Below are 22,230 nucleotides of genomic sequence, written 5' to 3'. Positions count from 1 at the left end.
ATCGGGTATCGCTGCCATCTGGGTGCGGGACGGCACCCTCCTGGGGGTTCTTGCCCAAGGCCGAGGGGGCGGCTTTATCTGGATTCGGTGTTCAGGGATAACGTTTTTTAGTGTCTTATCTTACGCCGAATGAGACGATGCCGGACTTTCGTCGGAGGCTTGATGCTTTGGAGGACGCTATCTTAAGCACGGATGGGCGGATCCTGGTCGGGGGTGACTTCAATGCTGGGGCACTTGAATGGGGCATGCCTCACACAGATGCCAGAGGGAAACGAATTCTGGTAATGGCGGCGAAAACAGGATTGATAGTTCTAAACACCGGATCTACCCCAAAGTTTCGGCGCCCGGGCTGCGAAGGAAGCATTCCAGACGCAACCTTCGCGTCGAAGTCGCTGGTGGACGGGTGGCGAGTTCTGGAAGACTTCTCGGCAAGTGACCACCAATACATTGCTTTCGAAGTGGTGGACACAAACTCTTGGTGTGCGCCACCCCAGCGATCTACATGTACATGGAACGTCGCGAAGGTGAACACCGGGAAGTTTGTCGAAACTCTGGGAACGGGTGGGGCCACGCTGGAGGGTACTCCTGGGGGCGGTGGCGCCGCAGCTGACACTGTCGTAAATTCAGTTATGAACCTGATAACGACGGTCTGCGGAGCCTCCATGCCCAAGAAGACATCGAGGCCCGGCAAACCTTCCATGTATTGGTGGACAGTGGAAATCGTAGAGCTCCGGAAGGAGTGTCACAGGCTCCGCCGCTTAACACAACGTCTAGGCGACCGGGAGGAGGCATGTACCATAATGACGGAGTACAAATCAGCCAAAAGGAGACTCCGCAGCGCGGTAAACAAGAGCAAGGCTCGCTGCTGGCAGGATCTGGTCGACGAGGTGAATGGGAATCCGTGGGGACTCGGTTACAAACTGGTAACCCGAAAAATCGGGGCTCTGCGGAGACCCTGTTCACTTAAGGCCGAGCAGATGGACCGCATTGTGGGGGCACTCTTCCCTGCCCATCCCGTATGGGATGGTGACTTCGGTGCGGAGAGCGCAGGGGACTGTCCACTTTTCTCTATAAAAGAGTTGGAACAGGCAGTCCTCTCTATGAAAAATAAAAAGGCGCCAGGACCCGATGGCATTTCAGCAGAGGTATACAAACTGGTATTCCAACACCGGCCAGACCTACTGCTCGGCGCATTCAACGCTTGCCTGAAAGAGGGCATTTTCCCTGCTCGTTGGAAGGTTGCGAGGCTTGCGCTGATCCATAAAGGGAAAGACGACCCCGAATTGCCATCTTCATACCGCCCACTATGTATGCTTGGCACTGCTGGGAAAGTGCTCGAAAAGCTCATCAGAGGTAGACTCGCCGAAGCGATACGCGCTGCCGGAAATTTATCTCCCCGGCAGTTTGGTTTTAGAGCAGGGAGATCAACAATTGATGCTATCATGCAAGTCGTGAACGCCGTTCGACGGGCAGAGGCACATAGCCGCCGAGCTCGACGGGTGGTGCTTCTCGTAATGCTTGATGTCAGAAACGCCTGCAATTCCGTAAGATGGAAGGACATTCTAGGCACACTAGACAATACCTTCAACGTGCCGTACTATCTCTTACGGACTTTGAGGGACTATCTGAGGAACCGCTCCCTGCTCTATGAAACACTAGAGGGTCAAAGGTGGATGGAGGTCACGTCGGGGGTAGCACAGGGATCCTAGGGCCGGACTTCTGGAACGCTACCTATGACAGTCTGCTTAAACTCGACATGCCAGAGGAGTCGCGCCTGGTCGGCTACGCAGATGATGTCGCAGAGCTTGTTGGTGGACGCACTGTCGAACAGGCGCAAAGCAGACTACTCATGGTTTCCACCTTGCACTGGAAAAAACCGAAGTAGTCATCCTGACTAAAAAGAGAATTCCGACCCTGCGTCCCATATCGTTCGGCGAGTCGATCATCGAGTCAAAATCAGCGGTAAAGTACCTCGGGTTGACTCTTGACTCAAAGATGAACTTTTCTGAGCAAATCCAAGCAGCAGCGAACAAGGCTGCGGCTGGAGTTTCGACGTTAAGTAGGCTAATGGCAAACATTGGGGGTCCTACGTCTAGTATGCGACGTCTCCTGATGAGCTCAACGCAGTCTGTCCTGCTGTACGGCGCAGAGGTATGGGCTGGCGCTCTTAAAAAGGAGATATGTCGTAAACGCCTCGCACAAGTACAGAGACGGGGAGCTTTGCGGGTGGCGTCTGCGTATCGCACTATCTCTGAACCGGCCGTGATGGTGATCGCGGGAATTATCCCAGTTGCCCTTCTTGATAGGGAGCGTCAGGCCATATACAAGCGCAAGGGAGGTGGTTGCTCGTGAAGAACGGCAACACACTCTAGACGAGTGGCAGCTCTCTTGGCAAAATGAAACTAGAGGCAGATGGACTGCGCAGCTCATCGGCAACTTAGGTGCGTGGCTGAATCGGAAGCATGGTGAGACTGATTATTTCCTTACCCAATTTTTAAGTGGGCATGGAGGTTTTCAGTCTTACCTGCACAAGATTGGAAAGGCGCGTTCTCCGGATTGTGTGTTTTGCAATGGAGTTATGGACGACGCCCACCACACTTTTTTTTCTTGTGGAAGGTGGGATGGGGTTCGTCAGCAGCTCTATTTAAACACAGAGGATCTCTCTCCAGACAACATTGTGGAAGAGATGCTGAGGACTGCTGACAGGTGGAACCGTACTGCCCATTACGTTCGGGCCCTTCTCATTGCTAAGAAGATAGAACTCGATCGGTGGAGGAGCCGGATGGCCGGGGGTTCCTTGAACTGACAGTTCCCTTCCTTCTCTCCCCTCCCGTTGTTGAAAGGAATTACCTGATTTGAAGGCTCCGCAAGGCGGGAGAGTTCGGGGGCTGGCCCGAAGTAATGTGACAAACGGTTCCAGGCTAGCTCTCTGACGATGGGGAGGTGTTTAGTTGGTAGTCCGACGACGAACCGAATCGGGAGTCCAACACTGTGTGCGTAAATGCATTCACCTACCCTACCCTAAAAAAAAAAATGCAGCTTTCGGGTAGTAACCAATATAATATTCCTGTGTGTACCTGGTTACCAGCGGTTTTTAATTTACGTATGTGTTTTTGTGCATTAATTTATCAATGCGGTAATACACAAAATTTGTTTATTTTGTTTTATGTTGATGATACGAATGTACATATGTGTACCTTGGCAAAATGTTACGAAATATTCTGTATTCTTAGCTATGTGCGAATGGAAAATCGTGCATAGAGAGTTCCTCACATAAGATGAGCACTAAACCTTTATACAAAAAGCACCCAGCTTCCGGTATGCCGACTTGTTTAATAACTGGCAACGAATATTTTCTAATTGGGGAATTCATAGTCATACTATCATTTAATAACAGTTGACGATTAATTTGTTGAAGGGTAAATTGAAAATCATGAAAATAATAATACTAATCGTTGGTACAACAATCCATATTGGATCAGGGCTTTGAAGTGTGTTAGAGCACATCATTAATTCATTGGGATCCGTTTTGCGATTGTAACAAAACTCAAAATAGGGATTTCAGCCTTGGACCAAGCACAAGGATATGGAAATTAACGACATACCGTGTATATCGCTATTAGAAAAGAAAAAAATAAAAGTAAAATATATGGGACGGTGGAAAATAGAGCCAGTTCTAATAGGAGTCAACTGTCACCAGCAAAGCAGGGTCGAATTATTTCTATCCGCATCAGAGGAAACCCCACTATTTCCATAAATATAGTAGATATGGAGGTGAGGAACAGAACTGTCCAGAGAAGATCTAGAGAATCAAATTTAAAACTTCACATCGTCTGAAATGTACCTATTAATTACTATCAACAGGAAAACAAGTCGGAAAATCGGAAGCTGGACGCTTCAAGTATGAAAGGTTTTTTGTATTCCTTTCATAAATACATTTGAGGGTGCATTTGTCCCATTAGTACGTAGCACGTTATATATGTATATATTATGTGAAAATGTCCACTTTCAAGTGATATTGACAGTCAAAGTCTTAAATTTGCAAAGAAGCGACAACTTTGACCTATTGGTACTTTGTTAGTAATAGTGGGATTTCCACCAAATTATGCTCTATACTATACCCTATTGCATTTCGTGGTGCTAGGATGAACTTAAGGGGGGTTTTGCAGTCAATTACTAAAAATTATAATAATATACTTACTACTATAATATAATATACATACTATTATTAATTTTATTTAAAGGATATCGGTATGGGGGTATTTCGGAGCCTAGGCACTATAGCGGCAGCCTTTTGATTTTTTTCAGATTTTTCGGTTGGATTGTTTCTGCGAATGGGTCCGTTCTCGACTCCCGCACTCCCCACCTTTCCAACAGCTGTCAAAACTAAAACCGGCTTCGGAAATTACTATTTGGTGTCAATTGCTCTAACCGTCTCCGAGAAAAATGCGTGTGACAGACAGACAGACAGTAATCTGATTTTAATAGGGTCTTATTTTACACAAAACCTTTAAAACCTTTGTTCTTTGCAAAGGCTCACAGTTCAAAGCATTTTAACTTTCTGACCAATATTTTATGGACCGATGCGAGTCCTTTGATATTTCGTGGGCATAATGAATGATGTGATGATCATCATTATCGCAAGAAAATATCACACTAATATTTTGTCCGGATAGCTGAGTGGTTAGAGCACAAGGCTGTCATACGGAAGGTCGCGGTTCAATTCTCACTGGTGGCTGTGGGATTTGTATCGTGATTTGACGTCGGATACCAGTCGACTCAACTGTGAATGAGTACCTGAGTCATATCAGGGTAATAATCTCGGGCGAGCGCAATGCTAACCACATTGCCTCCTGACATGTTTGGTAATACATAAAAAGTAAACGTCGAGAAAGAAATCCGAAACAATAGAAGAAATTAGAAGTACCTGCGAAACACTTTTAATTTTCTAAAAAAAAAAAATGGGAGAATCCATATCTAACCGATTATCAGTTGTAATTTATGCAATAGGATAAGATTTGTGTGAAACAAAACTTTATTGAAAACAAAACTTTATTCAATTTCCGTCTGTCTGTCACATCCGATTTATTCGGAAACGTCTCTGGCGATTTTAGCGAAATTTGGTGAGAACATGTGGTCTGTATATAAAGGGACACCCTTTACATGCAGCGAGTGGCGTCATTTCGTGTTGAGTTTGAAGGCGACTTCCCAAACCTGCGAGCGAAACTGGTCGTATTTTTGATAATGATAACGAAAAATTTGGAAAAATCACAATGATGCATCTATATCAAATTTAGGCTTCAAAATACATCCCATTAAAATATCTGCTCAAATAAAGTTAATAATGGCAGGTGATTATATGGGATCTAATTATTATTAACAAAGTTATAGAAAGTTAAATTTTTGCATTGCACGTAATTTCACGTTATCTTTATATCAGTATCAATTATTGAAATTTTCCGTAGTGGTTGCTAATCGCGGAACTGAAATCATTTCTTCTTTCTTCTCACGAAATCGCCACGATTTGTTGCGCGACGCGTCAGTCCGTTCCTTATGCTGTTTTATCGGTGGCCTCATTCGCAAGAACGACTTTGCAATCAGTCAGGGTGGTAAAACGTCGGAATCTTATGAGAATATAGTCGATTTGTGTTTTACTAATCCCACTATAAAATTTTGGAAGATGACTCAATCGTTTGATGAACCATGTATTCACAAGTACAAGGTCATGCGTGTCCGCAAAATCGACTATACACTCGCCACCCTCATTGTGCGCTCCAAACCACTTCCCTATGGCACCTGTTACCGTGTGCCTTTTTGCTCACATGACCATTAAGGTCACCTACAATGATGAGTCATCTGCAGGCACGTTGCATCCAGAAGACATCTTTCTCAGCTTCACGGAAACCCTCTGAGATGGCGATGCCAACACCGTACTGAGTATGTGCGCTACCAAAATAGAGAATTTTATAGCTACTTTTACCGCATTTGCGTTATATCTCGCAACTTTTGGCAGCAGACCATCGGGTTTCTCGTAGAGCTCAGATAACAATGCGCCTTTTCCGAAGGGTCCTTGCGAGTTCCTTGGCCTTTTCAGTCAGGGTGCCAATATCGTGCAGTCATGTATATGTTTTGCTCGGACTGGCTTACCTCCGAACGCCGTCCATGCGTCAAGAACACTTAGTCATTTTTCGGGAGGACCGGTGCCCGTCCTGCCCCTAGTATTTCTCCGAGGCTTATGCATCAATCCGATGACCTTGTTTTTAACGGCATTGGATGTACTTTCTTGGTCGGTGTCGCGGGGCCTGTCACCAAGAGAGATCAGATAGGATGTAGCATAGTTAAATAATTCAATTATACTTTATTTATCTCTTTCCTCGATCTCAACATTTTATTTTTGTTTTACTGAGGATAGTACAAAGTACTTTGCCTAAAACCCTCCTTCACCTGGGCTTGGAACCAGCATGCTATGTAAATAACATAGGGAAATCTGAAAAAATCCTCTAATACATTATAATAACAGATTCGTTTATCTATTGTAAAACAGAAGGTGCCTGGTGTGTCATAAATGCAACCACAATACAAAACGTGATGGCGATGAAGACATTCAATCCGGGAATAATTATGACCCATTTATGGTTTTCGTTTATTTTATGACAAAACCATGTATAAATAATTTTATTTTTAAACTCATTCTATGAAATGTTTGTGACCGGCAATAAAAATATCACAAAAATATATTTATTTTCAAACTCTTGAACGGTAGTGTATATTCGATGTCTGAGGTTGCAGTAAATTCACATAAAATAGAAAACTTTCACATACTGTAACTTTGTTAGTAATAGTATTATCTCCTTTAAACTTAATATTATGCGTTATATTATATTTCATACTCCCGAAATTTTTTTTCCTAAGATGAATTTAAGGGTTTTTTTTATTAATCTCTAAAATAGAGCAACCTACTTAGCCTAATTTGATTTTTTTTATTTTTTAGCTAACTAGAGTCTGACAACAAGATCTGTTACAAGTTGTGGTACATACATTTTGGGTCCTGCTCCCTTTTCTCCCACCAGATGTTGAAAGTTTTGAAAACTACTATCGAACCCTTTTATTTGATTGCACACATGACTATATTCCTATAAAAAAAAATTACACACTCTTTTTAAATACATATATATATTTCAAATATACGTGATGGTGAATTCCACATTTTCCGCAGAGTTAATTATCTATTTCTACATCCAAATAACTCTCCCGAAAAATTCTCCTTGCGTTGTAACTACCATAATTTCCTCAGTTTGCTCGTGTTTATCAAGTAGGCAAATAGATGAAACAAATAAGTAAAATTACTTTATATTTCGACATTTTTTAATGTGTTCTTACAGCCATTTAAACTACATCGTTTAGATGTTGGTCCCGAAACACGAGTAACTGTAACGAAGGATGAAGCCCGGCACCTGTATACACAAATGCAGACGATCCGACGAATTGAAACATCCGCTGGTAACCTTTATAAAGAAAAAATTGTTCGCGGGTTCTGCCATTTATATTCAGGACAAGAGGCGTGCGCTGTTGGTACGTATGAATTCCGTAACTATTCTTAAAAATGTACTGGAAAGATCTATGTTTAAACAAATTGTGGAACGGACTAATAATAACGGAATTTTATAACCAACAGGAATGAAGGCCGCCATGCGCCCACAAGATAATATTATTTCTGCTTACCGTGTTCATGGCTGGACATATTTAATGGGGGTCTCAGCAACCGGAACCTTGGCTGAATTGACAGGTCGCCAGAAAGGATGTGCTCGCGGAAAAGGAGGTTCTATGCATATGTATGCTCCTAATTTCTACGGTGGAAATGGTATTGTAGGAGCACAGGTAAGGAAATTAATGTTATAAAGTTCGGGCAATACAAAGTGGACGGTAAAACATAATGCTGTACTCGTATGTCTTTGCAAAAACGTATTTAAAGCTTCCATTGGCCAAACTTTAAATAGTATTGTGGCATTTGCTACCTAGTTCTAGGATTACAGTTAGGTAAGTTACGCTATAATTTTGACCACTACTTGAATTAAAAGGGAGATACACGTAACCAGACAAAAACCTTTTTAAGGTTTTGTTTGTAAAACAAAACCTTATTAAAATCGGTTTACTGTCTGTCTGTCTGTCCGTCTGTCTGTCTGTCTGTTCGTCGCACGCATTTTTCTCGGAGACGGTTGTAGCGATTGGCACCAAATTTGGTAGAAAGGAGGGAACTGTGAACGCTCACGCATATAGTGAGTTACATCCTTTTACGTGGAATTTAAGGGGGGGTCCCCATACATGCAAAGGGAGGGTGTAAATTTTTTTTTCATCAAATATAGTCATGTGGGGTATCAAATTAAAGGTCTCGATTAGTACTTTTCGAATCCAGTCTTAGTTTTGACATTTGTTGAAAAGATGGGGGGTGCGGGGGGTTGAAAGTGGTCATTTTTTTAACGAACCCATTCTCAGAAACTACTCAACCGAAAAATCTGAAAAAAATCAGGGGGCTATCACTATATGGTGCCTAGGCTCCGAAATACTCTCCATACCGATACCTGTTCAAATAAAGTTAATAATAATACATTACTATAATTTTTAGTAATTGACAGGAAAACCCCCCTTAAGTTCACCCTAGAATCACAAAATTTTGCAACATTATAGGCTACAGCATAGAGCATAATCCTGTCAAATTTGGTGAAAATCGCATTATTACTAACAAAGTAATACTAAGTCAAAGCTGTCGCTCCTCTGCAAATTCGAGACTATCAATGTCAATATCACTTGAAAGTGGCTATTTTCACATAATATATGCATATTTTACGTGCTACATGCTAATGGGACAAATGCACACCCAAATCTCTTTATAAAAGAAATAAACAAAACCTTTCATACCTGAAGCGTCTAGCTTCCGGTTTCCCGACTTGTTTTTATCTAAAAATGTTGAGAACTTCCGTATCATAATTCCTGGAAAATTGTTTAGTTTATTGAGTAAATACTTGCTTTTTGTTTCTAAAATATGTTAGTGAGCTTCTTTGTTTTTCCTTTCTAAAATACCTCCAAAATATGTAATTTGGTTTCAAAAAATAAAGCATTTCAATTACTAATATCACTAAAACCACCCTAGCTCGATCCAGTTTTTGAAGCTTTTCCCGTATTGCTGTTGCCTTTACCGCACTCCGGTTTGCTTCCAACCTCAGCATCTCCTCCACGAGATTATGGGGTCCGATAACTGCGTTGAGAGCGTCGTTTAACCTCCCATTTTTAATCGTGACAATGAAACATAACATACTAAGTGTTCTCAGGTGTAGCGGCGCATCCATGGCAGTCTGAGAACTCATCCAATGAGAAGCGATGTTAGCACGTCCTGTATCTACAGTGTCTCGTAATTCAATTTTACTCGACGCATTCCTCAATACACGGGATCAATGTATGGGTCTAGTAGTGGTGGCTGCCCCCTTCCGTACAACTCTTTCCTTCAGCCGGATTCGCCTCACTCCGGTAGAGACAGTGTGCTTTTCTTCGCTAGAAGATCCAAGGAAATCATCCCTACGATGGTACCTACTGCCTCACCGGATACCGTCTTATGTACACCGGTATCTCGAACTCACCCTTGTCTGGTTGACGGTGCTGTCTAGTGTTCTCGCCGAGACAGCAGCCGATACAACAGGATGGATTTCACCACCCCGGAAACGGCTGGACCGGTTGTCACCAAATTTGGTGGGAGTATGTGATCTGCTGTTCCCTTTACATGCAGCAAGTGGCGCCATTTTGTGATAAGTTTAAGGGGGGGTCCAATTTTTTTTTCATAGAATGTGGCCATGTGGGGTATCAAACGAAAGGGCTCAATTAGTACTTTTTCAAACTGAATCCATATTGGATATCGGATGAAACGTAGGGGAGCGAGGGCTCAAAATATGACCATCAAAAAGTGTAACAGGTCTCGTTCTCAGAACCTATCCAACTGAAAAATCTGAAAAAAATCACAGTGGTTCATCTCTACGAAATCTAGGCCTCGAAATACATCCGGTTCCGATATCTACACAAATAAAGTTGATAATAGTATATTTCCACAATTTAGAAATTTACCCGGTGTTTGAGCGGCAGTAATTGCTGCAAGGTCAGCGTACGACGCAGAAGGCTCCAATTTCAAAACAAACATTAGTAACCTTGTCTATAAGCTAATGTTCCACTTTGCAAGCGATTCCGTGTTCCGGCTTGATATCAAGCTATGTCGTCACCAGCACCATAGTGCCGGTGATGAATACACATGAGCATATTCTGACGACGTCGCCCGTCGGCTGACTGTTGCAGTATTAAGAAGCAACAAAACTTGACTTGGACAAATGTTTAAGTTCCGGATTGCTGCAAGTGGTCTTGGCGACAGGCTACTCAAGTTGCAGCGAGGCGGAAATCATCGGAGTTTTTTATTGATCGTTTGAGTAGTAATGGAGGGAGTTTTGTGATAGTTTGCAGAGGAGTGCGGAGTTGTCGATCGTTTGCATGGGAGGAGTTTTGTGATAGATAGTTTGAAGTACAATTTGAAATGAGGGTAAGGGATAATATAGTCCACAATTTGAGGATGCCGGGCAGCTGCATAAAAAGTGTAGGGCCGTCTCCTCCTCCTCACTGCACACAGCCGAAACCACTACCCCAATCTTTTCCATATGGTAGTTGAAGGGGCAGTGTCCCGTTAAAAGCCCTACTAGGGTTTTCATGTCCCACTTCATAAGGGACAACAAAAATGCCGCTCTAGTGGCCCTAGGCTCATTCACAAGGATTTTCGCTTGCCGGCAAGAGTCCAAATTTCTCCACTCGGTTGGTAGATGGTCGGATTCCAAGAGCTGGTTCAGGCCCCACCATTGTGGATCCAGATCCTTGGCGAGCCAGTCTGTCAGTCTCCTCATTACCGGCGATATTAGAGTGCCCCGGCACCCACATCAGGAATGTTTCTTTCAGTCGGCCAAGTTTCAGCAGCACCTGATGACTGTCGGAACAGATTCGAATGGCGCGACCCCTCCATTTTTGTCGCAGACATTCTTCTGCTGCCAATGAAATGGCATATATCTCCGCCTAGAATATGGTCGTCATTTTTCCGAGGGGTCGGGCCAGTTCTATAATCGGATTCTTCGAGAACACACCTGCGCCCGATCCATCCTCCATGACTGACCCGTCGGTGAAGATTATTAGGTCTGTAATCTGAAAAGACTCATGGCCACTTGTCGACCATTCTTCTCTTTCGGTAATTACGACAGTATGTCTTTTCAAAGTCGAATCTGGAAACCATATGATCGGTCGGCATCAGGGCTACCAGATGTGTTTCAAGGAATTTTCAGATAGACGCATGACCGTTTGATTGGCCGCCTTTCCACGCCCCAATGGTATCGAGCCTATATGCGTCGTTGGCTGCTTTCCGTTTCACCTCCAACTGAATTGGGGGTAAATTTAGGATAGCTTCAAGTGCCACAGTCGGCGTAGTACTCATTGCTCCAGTAATACTTAGGCAACCAAGTCTCTGAATCTGCGTTAGCAGCTTCCTACTGTTAGCAACGTTCAGTCTTGGCCACCAGACGATGCATGCATACATCAAAATGGGTTTTATTATGGATGTATACATCCAGTATATCCGTTTAGGTGAAAGTCCCCAGGTCTTACCTAGGGAATTCCTACAGCACCAGAGCAATCTGCAGGATTTCTGATATTGTTCCTGGATATGATGCTTCCACGTTAACTTGGAGTCGAAATGTACTCCTAAGTATTTGACTGTTTGCGCCAGCTGGATTTCCGCCCCTGCTAAGGTGGGTAGCGTGTAGCTGCCTCACCTGACGTTCCTAGTGAACATAACTAGTCCAGTCTTCCTAGCGTTCACCGTGAGTCCATTGCGGAGGCACAAGCTGTGGATTACATGCAGAGTTGCATTCAAAAGGTCACATACTGTGTCCGCAAACTTGCCGGTAATTATTACGGCTAGTTCGTCCGCAAATGCTTGCGCGAAGACTTTTTTGTCCTCCAGGAGCCATAGCAGGGTATTCATCACCGAGAGCCATAACAGTGGAGAGAGAACCCCTCCCTGTGGGCAGCCCTGAGAAATCCTGCTTCAATAAACTTCTGGTCGACCGATATGTGGATTTTTCTCCACTCTAGCATGTGAAGGATCCAACCGATTAGCAGCGGTTCGATTCCATGCTGTCTTGCCGCATCACAAATTGCCGCGAATGAGGCATAATTGAAGGCACCTTCGATGTCCATGAATGCGCCTAAGCCATATTCTTTTTCGGACATCGCCTTTTCAATTTGTGCCGTGAGTTTATTAAGTGCTGTCTCCGTGGATTTGCCTTTCTGGTAGGCGTCTTGCCTATGGTGAAGTGGCCACTTAGGAATGTGTGTATCCCTTATGAACCGATCTACTAGTCTTTCTAGTCCTTTTAGCAGAAAGGACGTTAGGCTGATCGGTCGAAAGCTTTTTGCGTCTGTGTAGGTGGGTTTTCCTGGTTTGCGAATGAACAACACCTTCATATCCCGCCATTTAATTGGAATATAGGCGTGTGCTAGGCATGCACGATATATATTCCGAATGTGTAGACCCAGGGCATCCATTCTTTCTATTACTACTACTACTACTAGTTAAATGTCCATTTCACTCGTCCCAGTGATACTACTTTGCATGCCAGATTCCAGTGTTTCGGTTGAGGGCTGTATTCACCTGTTGGCCCCGAGATTAGATTTTGGATGCTGCCTGGGGAGTGTACTTCAAGCAAATGGTTTGCCGTTTCTTCATCGTTTTCTGTGTACTTCCCATTCTGTAAACGTAAATAACCCAGTTTCTGGCTACGTTCTTTGAGCAGAATCCGCTTCAGCTTTGAGGTTGCCTCAAGAGAGTTAGTCTCTTCGCAAAAGCGTCTCCAAGATGATCGTTTAGCCGATCTTATGCTCTTCTTTAGAGCCTTCTGCGCCTCTTTATAGCGATTCCAGCTAGTGCTTGATTCACCCTTCAGAGCACGATTAAGGAGCATCCATGTCGTTCTCCTCTGTTTTGCCAAATCCGAGTTCCACCATGGTGTTTTACCCTTCTTTGCCATCTTGAGTCGACAGCTTTCTTCGAAAGCTTCTCTCATGCTGGTTGTGATCATCTGGGTTATCTTCTCAATTCCAGCAATATATTTGATGCGCTTCCCAGGGATCGTGACCCGGGCGCTCAATTCTGTTTGATACATTACCCAATCTGTCTTCCTCGGATTCTGAAATGGAGTTGGTGGAGGTGGATCCATGCCCATAACGAAATCAATGCGTCTGTGATCCGAGAGTGTGATGTCGTTTGATACTCTCCACTCTCCGATCAGAGCCGCCATGTCAGGGGAAATATGCAGAACACCATAGTATCTCTTTATCTCCCTGTTGACTTTTTATGGTTAGCTTAGCCGATGTGGTGTCGCCATCACATAGGTTGTTAACCGGGTTAGCCTGGAAGTCTTTGGAGACTACCATGCAGGTGCGGGGTCGATCGCTTCCATTGGCATACAATAGGTCAGCATGTTGGAAGTTTAGGCCCCTGACTGCCCCACCAACAACCCACGGTTCTTGCATGAGGTATATAAATGTCTTGCAGCTATTGATCCGACGACTGATAAGTGCAGTCGCCGCTTTACAATGCTGCAAATTTACTTGGGAAATGTGGCACCTCGTCTACGTTTCAAATGTAGATGCCGGGGGCTGCATGTCCCCTTCAATGGTTTTAGGAGCCGACACTTGTAACGTGATGGTCTCCAGCCCATAGTAGAGCTGGCAACCCGATTTTTCCCGAACCTTCTTAACATCGGGTTCGGGAACGCCGATAGTGAGAAAAGTTCCCGGCCTATCGGTTCTCTCTCCTGTTTCCTTCTATTTCCTAGCAGTAACCAGGAGAGAGGTTGTTCTGTACATCCAGAACCCCAACACCATTTCGCTCTTCTCCTGGAAGCCAGAGAAAGCACTTTTTGATCGACGGAAGCTCAGAGACCCTTTTCAAGGTTAGTCGCGCACCCTCCCACACATCGTTAAGGGAGGAGCAGCACTGCCTGAGCCACTCTTTCGTGTCTTCGTCGGCAAAGTGCATCCGTAACATTTTACGGTATACACCTACCGACTCAAAGCAAAGCTTAATGCCTTGCGCAGACGCAGTCCTTACAGCTAGAAGGAGTTTCCTCCTAAGCTGTTCGCACTGCTCAGTATCGTAGCCGGATGGATTAGAGTCGTCATACAGGACCCATCCATCGGCTTCGATAGCTTTGACTGCAAATGAAGGCCTAACCGTTGCCGGCCGAGCCCTCTTTGGTGCCTTTTCCGTCGAAGAGTTAAGATTGTCCGAGGACTGCTGCCGCTTCGGTTTCCCCTTAGCCGCAGGTGCCCCGAACGCTCTTTTCCCCTCAACCTTGACACAGCTCTTTGGTTGTGCGTTGCCTGGAGGCGGTTTGCCCGAAGGCGGTTTGCCCGGAGGCTGTTTGCCCAAAGGCGGTTTGCCCGGAAACAGTTTGTTGTACGTGGACAGGTGCTTACCCATGGGCAAAACTTTAGCCTCAGCAGGTGGCGCCGATTGGAGCCTGAGGTCAGGAGTACTGACAGAAGGGGCCTGCTTCGGCTCGTCCGTTAAGGACTGGGTCCCAATTGAATTGGTTCCCACTTGAATAAGTGGGGAATCTGAGTCTAGACTCAGGTTCTCCATCGATGAGCTCAGGGTTGCCCCTTCACTCGGGGTTGGATCGTCACGATCGAAGTTTAATTGTGTTTGCTTAATAGGTTTATGTTTTTGTTTTTTCATAGTTGGCTGCCATGGCCTCAATTTTTCCGGGAAAGGTAAGTCGATCTCGGCAGAGCCCCTTTTTGCCGAGACAAGGCTAGTTAAAACTGGGACTCGCCTGGTATCCAGAGTTCACCGTTTACGGCCACATCTGAACCCCTGGGACCATTCAGCCCTTGGCACGGTAGTCACACCTTGGCTCGGGGTTTTGATTACCGCTTGGCTTCAGCTGTCACTTCCCGTTTCCTGGAGGATCTTCCTTACTGAGCTCCCTCACCACGACAAGGTAGGTAATCGTCAAAAAGCGCTGACTTGATACCCCACATAACTATATTTAACGAAAAAAAATTGTACAGCCCCCTTTTGCATGTAAAAGGATGTAACTCATTGTATGTATGAGCGTTGACAGTTGGCACCTTTTTACCAAATTTAGTGTCAATCGCTATAACCGTCTTCAAGAAAAATGCGTGTGACGGACAGACAGACAGTAAACCGATTTTAATGAGTGTGACGGACAGACAGACAGTAAACCCGGAAGCTCACGCTTCAGGTATAAAGTTTTGTGTTCATCTTATGTAGGAAATTTCAACGCATATTTTTCTATCCGTATATGCTACAAATCCAATCTATTCCTTCATATTTCTCCAAACTACAAAACATACGCACATATTCCAGCCATAGATGTTATACTCACCCTAAACAAACAAACTGCATATTTCCGAATACTGTACATTTATATGCACTGATATAAACTCGTATCCATATTTCCGATTTACTTCATGCACAAAAGCATACATATCCACATACATTAAATACGGCTGGTTTAATGTACAAATAAATCTTTCCGAATTAGACACTACCCGCAAACTTCATTAGCACACATATACTATATACCTACATACACACATGTCTGTTTGGAGTAATTGATATTCACATACAAATGACTAAAAAACTAAAACAAAATAATTCTTTAAGACCCCATTCACAAGACCTCATTTCGTTATGGTATTGATGAACTGATATGTGATTGTCACGTCATTCAGGTTGTAGAATGCACGAAATTTCCAAAAAAGGCAAATTTGTTAATAATAGTTGGATTTTCTTCAAACTTGACCAGATTGTTCCTTTTTTTGTTATCCCTTACACACATGCCAAATTTTGTACTTGTGGGATAAACATAAGGGGGGCCGCCGGGTAAATTTCTAAAATGTGGAAATATACTATTATTAACTTGATTTGTGCAGATAACGGAGCCGGATGTATTTTGAGGCCTAGATTTCGTAGAGATGCACAACTGTGATTTTTTTCAGATTTTTCGGTTGGAGAACGAGATCTGTTACACTTTCTGTGGGTCATATTTTGAGCCCTCACTCCCCAATGTTTCACCCAATATCAAACATGGAACCAGTTCTGAAAAGTACTAATTGAGACCTTTCGTTTGATACACCACATGGCCACATTTTATCGAAAAAAATGTTGCACCCTCCATTCACATGTATTGGGTGCCAAATAGGTAAAAAGGAGATATCAAGGTAAAATTGAAGGTGCCAGGCTATATTGCGATTGCCTTAAATATCGGTGCAAAGGAATTCTGTATTGTTCCTGATAAAGCAAAGGTTTTTCAAGGTAATCGAAAAAACTGCAAGGGAAAATGGAAGGCTACCCAAAGGGAAGATCAACTAATTTTCTTGAATGCAATTTACAATGCGATCTGGACAGTGAGTCCTTGAGGGTTTAACTTGAGCACCTGTCTGGACGATTTAATTCCACGGTCTTCTTAAGACACCGATTGATTTTGTGACCACAATCAGAGCCCCGCTGAGACAAACAATAACAGTACCACTCTATACCAAGTGCATGGCTTAACATTTATACTACCTAAATCTCTACCGAACTAAGGAGTACGGCACCCATATTGAAACGCAACATCACGCCGAGGCCCGAAGATCGCTTCTCGCGCGAAGTATGAGAGTCCAGGGGCTATCTCGGTTCCCATGGTACCGTATACTCCTGGTGAGGTTTCGTGACCGAATTGCCACTTCAGATGAGTCCTCGTGCAGACTCGGGTTTGATCACCCTGATTAGGCCTTTGAGCATTCGCCTACCGCATCACGGCCGGCAAGCAAAAGTTGAGTACAGGGCAGTTGAAATTTTGCATATTCTCTAAGTGTTCATAATTCAATGGACAGATACTGTATATACCGAAGGCGCTAAAGGATTACAGTATGGAGCCGGAATCACTCCTTATAATTATCGATTTGCCGTTATCAATATTTCATTTCACCGAGGCAAGTTTGTATAAAGAAATTCGTAAATTGTCTTATTTTTAGCTATTTGGCCTGTCGGTTGCGCCAGAAGGGACCGCAATACACCCGGCCGTCAGTTGAATTGAAAGCACAATCAATGTACCGGCAATCTGCAACATCACTAATTTAACTCTGGTCGTGGAAGACCTTGAGACGAGAATTTGAAATATTTTTGTGTACATTTATCAAAAATGTTCATTAGCAGTAAAGATGCCCATAAAATTTACTATACTGTAAGCGTGAATTTTATGAGCGTATACTCGCTTACATCCTAAACAAACATGCTTGGCTGGTTAGCCGAATGATTTTTCATTCGATCACCGACACTGACAGACCAGACAGACATGCATCTCATTCACGTCGTGGCCGCTGGTCAGATGTGGACTCTCCCTCGAAGTAAATGGCTTTAGAGAATATCCTTGTGGAGGCGCGAGCTGGTTAACGAAGATTCGTGCGAGCCAGAATAATATAATTCGACGTGAAGTGAAACTCACCCACCTGAGCCGCTCGCCTACCTGGTGTGACAGCCACGAGGCCGGCAGATCAATCGTGAAGGTTTAGTCTAGAATAAGTTTTCAGAATTTGAGTTGTAAATAATAAGACAATTGTTTTTATAATTGAGAAAGTTAATAAATTAATAATATATATAAAACGCTTGTGCGTTAAGGAGTCATCTCGTGTGTCGGATCGGAGGTATCGATTTTTTTTGTCGGCATCAATTGTATATAGTGTAGAATATATGGGCAAAGTGATTTTTGGATATTCGGAGTCGTTCGCAAATTACAGTGTTAAATAGATAAAATGTCACATGCCTGGTTTATGTCGATCGCCGTAATAAAGCAGCAAACATTCGAATGACTTCGTTAAAATCTTAAGAATTGAAGCCAAGGCTCTACATGTGTTTCTTCAAGAAACCTAAGGTTTATGGTCTTATTTTATATAGCTACAGATTCAGATTTTATGGTTGAAAATCGTATTCGGTAGTTTTTTTTTATTCATTAAAGAAGCCTTGAAAATCCACCAAAATTCACAAAAAAAAAACAGCTTAACAAGGCACCAAAAATTTAGCTTTCAATATTTTTTAATATTGTTAGTTTGCGGACTGTGGCTAAGTCCGCATATTAAAATCCGGTTTACATTTTTTCTTTAAGATGATCATTGATTGGATTTTTTGGATATGGGTGTATAAGTTGCTCTGTATTCCAATAACAAACTATGTTATCGGACTGGCCCGACCCCTCGGAAAAATGACGACCATATTCCAGGCGGAGATATATGCCATTTCATTGGCAGCAGAAGAATGTCTGCGACAAAAATGGAGGGGTCGCACCATTCGAATCTGTTCCGACAGTCGGGCGGCATTATCAGCACTAGATGGCAACAACATATCAAGCCAGTTGGTGTGGAGTTGTCATCAGGTGCTGCTGAAACTTGGCCGACTGAACGAAACATTCCTGATGTGGGTGCCGGGGCACTTTAACATCGCCGGTAATGAGGGGGCTGATAGACTGGCTCGCCGAGAGTCTGGATCCACAATGGTGGGCCCAGAACCAGCTCTTGGAATCCGACCATCTACTGTCAAGTCTACTCTGAAAGGTGAAATTGCAAGGATTCACGCAACCGAGTGGAGAAATTTGGACTCTTGCCGACAAGCGAAAATCCTTGTGAATGAGCCTAGAGCCACTAGAGCGGCATTTTTGTTGTCCCTTAAGAAGTGGGACATGAAAACCCTAGTAGGGCTTTTAACGGGACACTGCCCCTTAAACTACCATATGGAAAAGATTGGGGTAGTGGTTTCGGCTGTGTGCAGCCAATGTGAGGAGGAGGAGGAAACTGCCCTGCACTTTTTATGTAGCTGCCCGGCATCCTCAGATCTCAGACGAAGACACCTTGGCAAGGTTTTCTTCAATGAAGAATCTGCACACTCTCTGCCTCTTGAGAATGTTCTCAGATTCGCTAAAGCTTGCGAACACCGTAGGCGGGAAGCCATTGAATAGGCAACTTACGGGGATAGTACAATGGACCTAATAATGGCCTGAGTGCTCGGAGCTGCGGCTTCCCCCATTTAACTAAACTAACTAAATGTTATCGGACTGGAAAATTATTACTACGCACGCTCAAGATATTAGTAAATATATGCTGAAAAATTCGTATTTGTACCTTTATACAGTTCTTCACAAAAAATTTCTAAAAAATGCAAAAAAACGGCCTTTGCACGCTTCGGTACAATTGCAGTGTGAGAAGCTCGTGAGCAAAAGTGAGGGGAAATTCTCAGATCCCATTACTTGTGGACCGAGAGCAGTTCCTTTCCAGTGACCGGGGCCGCTCAACAGGTGGCGAACGTGAAAATTGAAAGTATCGGCTATTCGCATTGCCAGAAGACTTCGCCACCGTTGTTGAAATTGTAACTCGCGGCAGCGAACCGGTCAATCACCACGTATCCAAACACTCGGAGAGCCGACGCCCCCAATAAGTCCAACCAGTGTGACCTATCAACATTCGTAGCAGAATATGCCAAAGAGCAATGAACTAATTAAATTAGTTTATCCAATAAGCACTAGCAATTCACATCGTTCGAGTTAGGAACCAAGACAACAAACGATTATTCCGCAACCGCGGCCTTAAGCTTAAATAAGGCCACAACGAGTTATGATCCAACAGCAACAAGGTCGGCAGACAATTATAACGCAACAACCGCAGCTCCAGGAGCAGCAAGCATCAACAGCGTCGACATCGTGCAGTTTTCCAGTGTGTGCATCTGGTCGTGCATGCTTGCATCCTTCCGTTGCAGACAGAAGTGGCGGATTCCCATTGTTCATTTGTGAATGGAATGGAATGAATGTGCAGCGCTCATCACTACCGGACTAAATTACAACCATTTACAGATTAAATTATATTTATTAATTATTTAATTTGCAATTTGCTGGTACCATCGTACCTTTGCCGGTAAAGCAAAGAAATGTGTCCGCCCGTGCACGTACACGGCTTCAAAAACTGAACTTGTTGGAAGCTCCGTCAGCAGCTACCCAGAACACAGTTCCACGCCGCTTAACAATATTCGATCTCCTGAATAAGCACTATTACCTGATCGACACACAATTCCCCCGGTGTTTCGCATCAACTCAAACTAGCGGCGGCGAATTCTTCATATACACTCACGGCTACAGGCAAGTAGACGTGAATCTGGGACTTAACGAAGATTCTCATGGTGTAGACCCATATTAGGCGCAAACTTTCTAGGCCACTATGAATTGCTGGTGGATCTGCAGAATAGGTCTATTATAGATTCCGTAACTTCGCTCAGGTCTTCAGCTAAACTTGTCACCTGCTCTGCTGTCAGTTTTTCGATCATTTTTGAAGAAGCTGCTGACCCTCGTATTCGCGCGCTCCTTCAAAAATGCAGCAACATAACTAACGAAAGTAGTCTCTTTCAGCCAGCTTAGATTAATGTACAGCACCACGAGCCGCGTTTTTGGGCATGTTAAACTTCTATCGTCATTACTTGTCCAAAGTCGCACAATATCAAGCGATCTTTAATTCCTACTTGTCTGGACCTAAAACTAAAGACTCACGCATGATTACATGGTCTACAGAGACCGTCCAGACTTTTGAGCATGCCAGACTCACCTGGCTGACGCTACTATAATTTCTCCAAAAATATTCGTCGATGCCTCAGATATCGCAGTAGGTGCTGCTCTTCATCAAAAGGTGAACCAAACCTGGCAGCCGTTGAGCTTCTTTTCCAAGAAATTGAATACATCTCAATAGAACTGCAGCACCTATGATCGTGAGTTATTTGCCGCGTACAGGGCAATAAAGTACCTCCGATACTTCCTAGAAGGCAGACTGTACACAGTGTTCACGGACTACAAGCCTCTTAATTGAAGGGTGTTAGAGCACTTCATTCAAGACCGTAACAGGACACTACAATACAATGTAGGAGGCAATGTGGTCAACATTGCGCTCGCCCAAAATTATTAAGCGACGATAACAAAACACTCCGCAACCAGTGAGATTTGGACCGCAACCTTCCGCTACGAAAGCCCAGCGCTTTTACCACTTGAGTCATCTGGAGACACAACAAGCACGACAGAGCGTCCTCTCGCCTGAGCTCCATAAGCCAGTTTACTTTGGACATCCAGTACTTGTCTGGTATAATGGAGTTGCAGAAGCTTGTCACGCGTTTCAGAGGTAAAAATCCCTGCTATGGTCGACAATCGTCGAGGCACAAAAGGATGACACAGTGCTTCAGAACCTCAGGGATAACTCCAAATACAAATTTCGTGAGTTTTTGGCTCAATATTCGAAATAGTCTGCGATACCTCTGAAAAGGAGCCTAGGCCATATATTCCGGCCACAAGGAAATACTCCATGCAGTACACGATTTTGCGCACCCAGGCATTCGGACGACGAATCGGCTTGTTATTAATAAATATTTCTAGCCATCAATGAATAAGGATGTTAACTCCTGGGCCAGACATCGTATCGCGTGCCACAAGTGTTAAGTCACCAAGCATGTACAGATAGGGGTAGGTTCGCGTTTTCACACGATCTGCATCGATATTGTTGATCCCTTGCGGCATTTGTATGGCTTCAAGTATTGCCTCACACTCATCGATAGGTTCACGCGGTAGCCAGAATCAATACCTCTGGCCGACATTTTCGCCCAATCGTGCACCGAAGCCCTTTGCTGTGAATGCTTTGGAGTTCCGGCCGAAGTCATCACTGACTAGGAAATGCAGTCAAGTCTACCCTGTTCTCGGAGTTGGGTAAACTCGTGGGTTTCAAACACCATCGGATGATTGCGTACCACCCGTAATTCAATGGAACGTTGGCATAGGACGCTGAAGGTCGGCAAAATGGCTCACGATGATTCCTCGTTGTCACAAGTCAACCCTTTCATTTTACTTGGCTTACGTACAGCCCATCGTGAAGAGTTTGCCGCAAGCTCCGCCAAGTGAGTATACGGGGAGAATTTGATCCTATTTTGATACCAGGTCAGCCCTTTCCACCACCTGGCTTTGTGTTTGTTCCGGGACACTGTGGCGCGGCAGGATCTGCAGCATTCGAAATTTATTTCGGATGTTGCGGATGCGGACGGGTAGATGGCACTGAACTCCGAAACTCTCC

General features: G+C 44.1%; 1 protein-coding gene across 2 annotated transcripts in view; it reads left to right on the top strand.

Moving 5' to 3' along the window:
* The window catches only part of LOC119653737 (pyruvate dehydrogenase E1 component subunit alpha, mitochondrial-like), a 38,788-nt gene that overhangs the window by 9,837 nt on the left and 6,721 nt on the right, over positions 1-22,230 (top strand). For both annotated transcript variants that reach the window (XM_038058660.1, XM_038058659.1), the window contains 2 exons: positions 7,383-7,572; positions 7,676-7,878. In XM_038058660.1, coding sequence (XP_037914588.1) covers positions 7,383-7,572; positions 7,676-7,878 — 393 coding nt within the window. The remainder of the gene's footprint in view (positions 1-7,382; positions 7,573-7,675; positions 7,879-22,230) is intronic.

This window comes from Hermetia illucens, chromosome 4 (genome assembly GCF_905115235.1).
Source record: "Hermetia illucens chromosome 4, iHerIll2.2.curated.20191125, whole genome shotgun sequence".
NCBI classification, from domain to species: domain Eukaryota; kingdom Metazoa; phylum Arthropoda; class Insecta; order Diptera; family Stratiomyidae; genus Hermetia; species Hermetia illucens.
The sequence above is the reverse complement of the archived record's forward strand: the minus strand, read 5'-3'. Positions and strand labels throughout refer to the sequence as shown.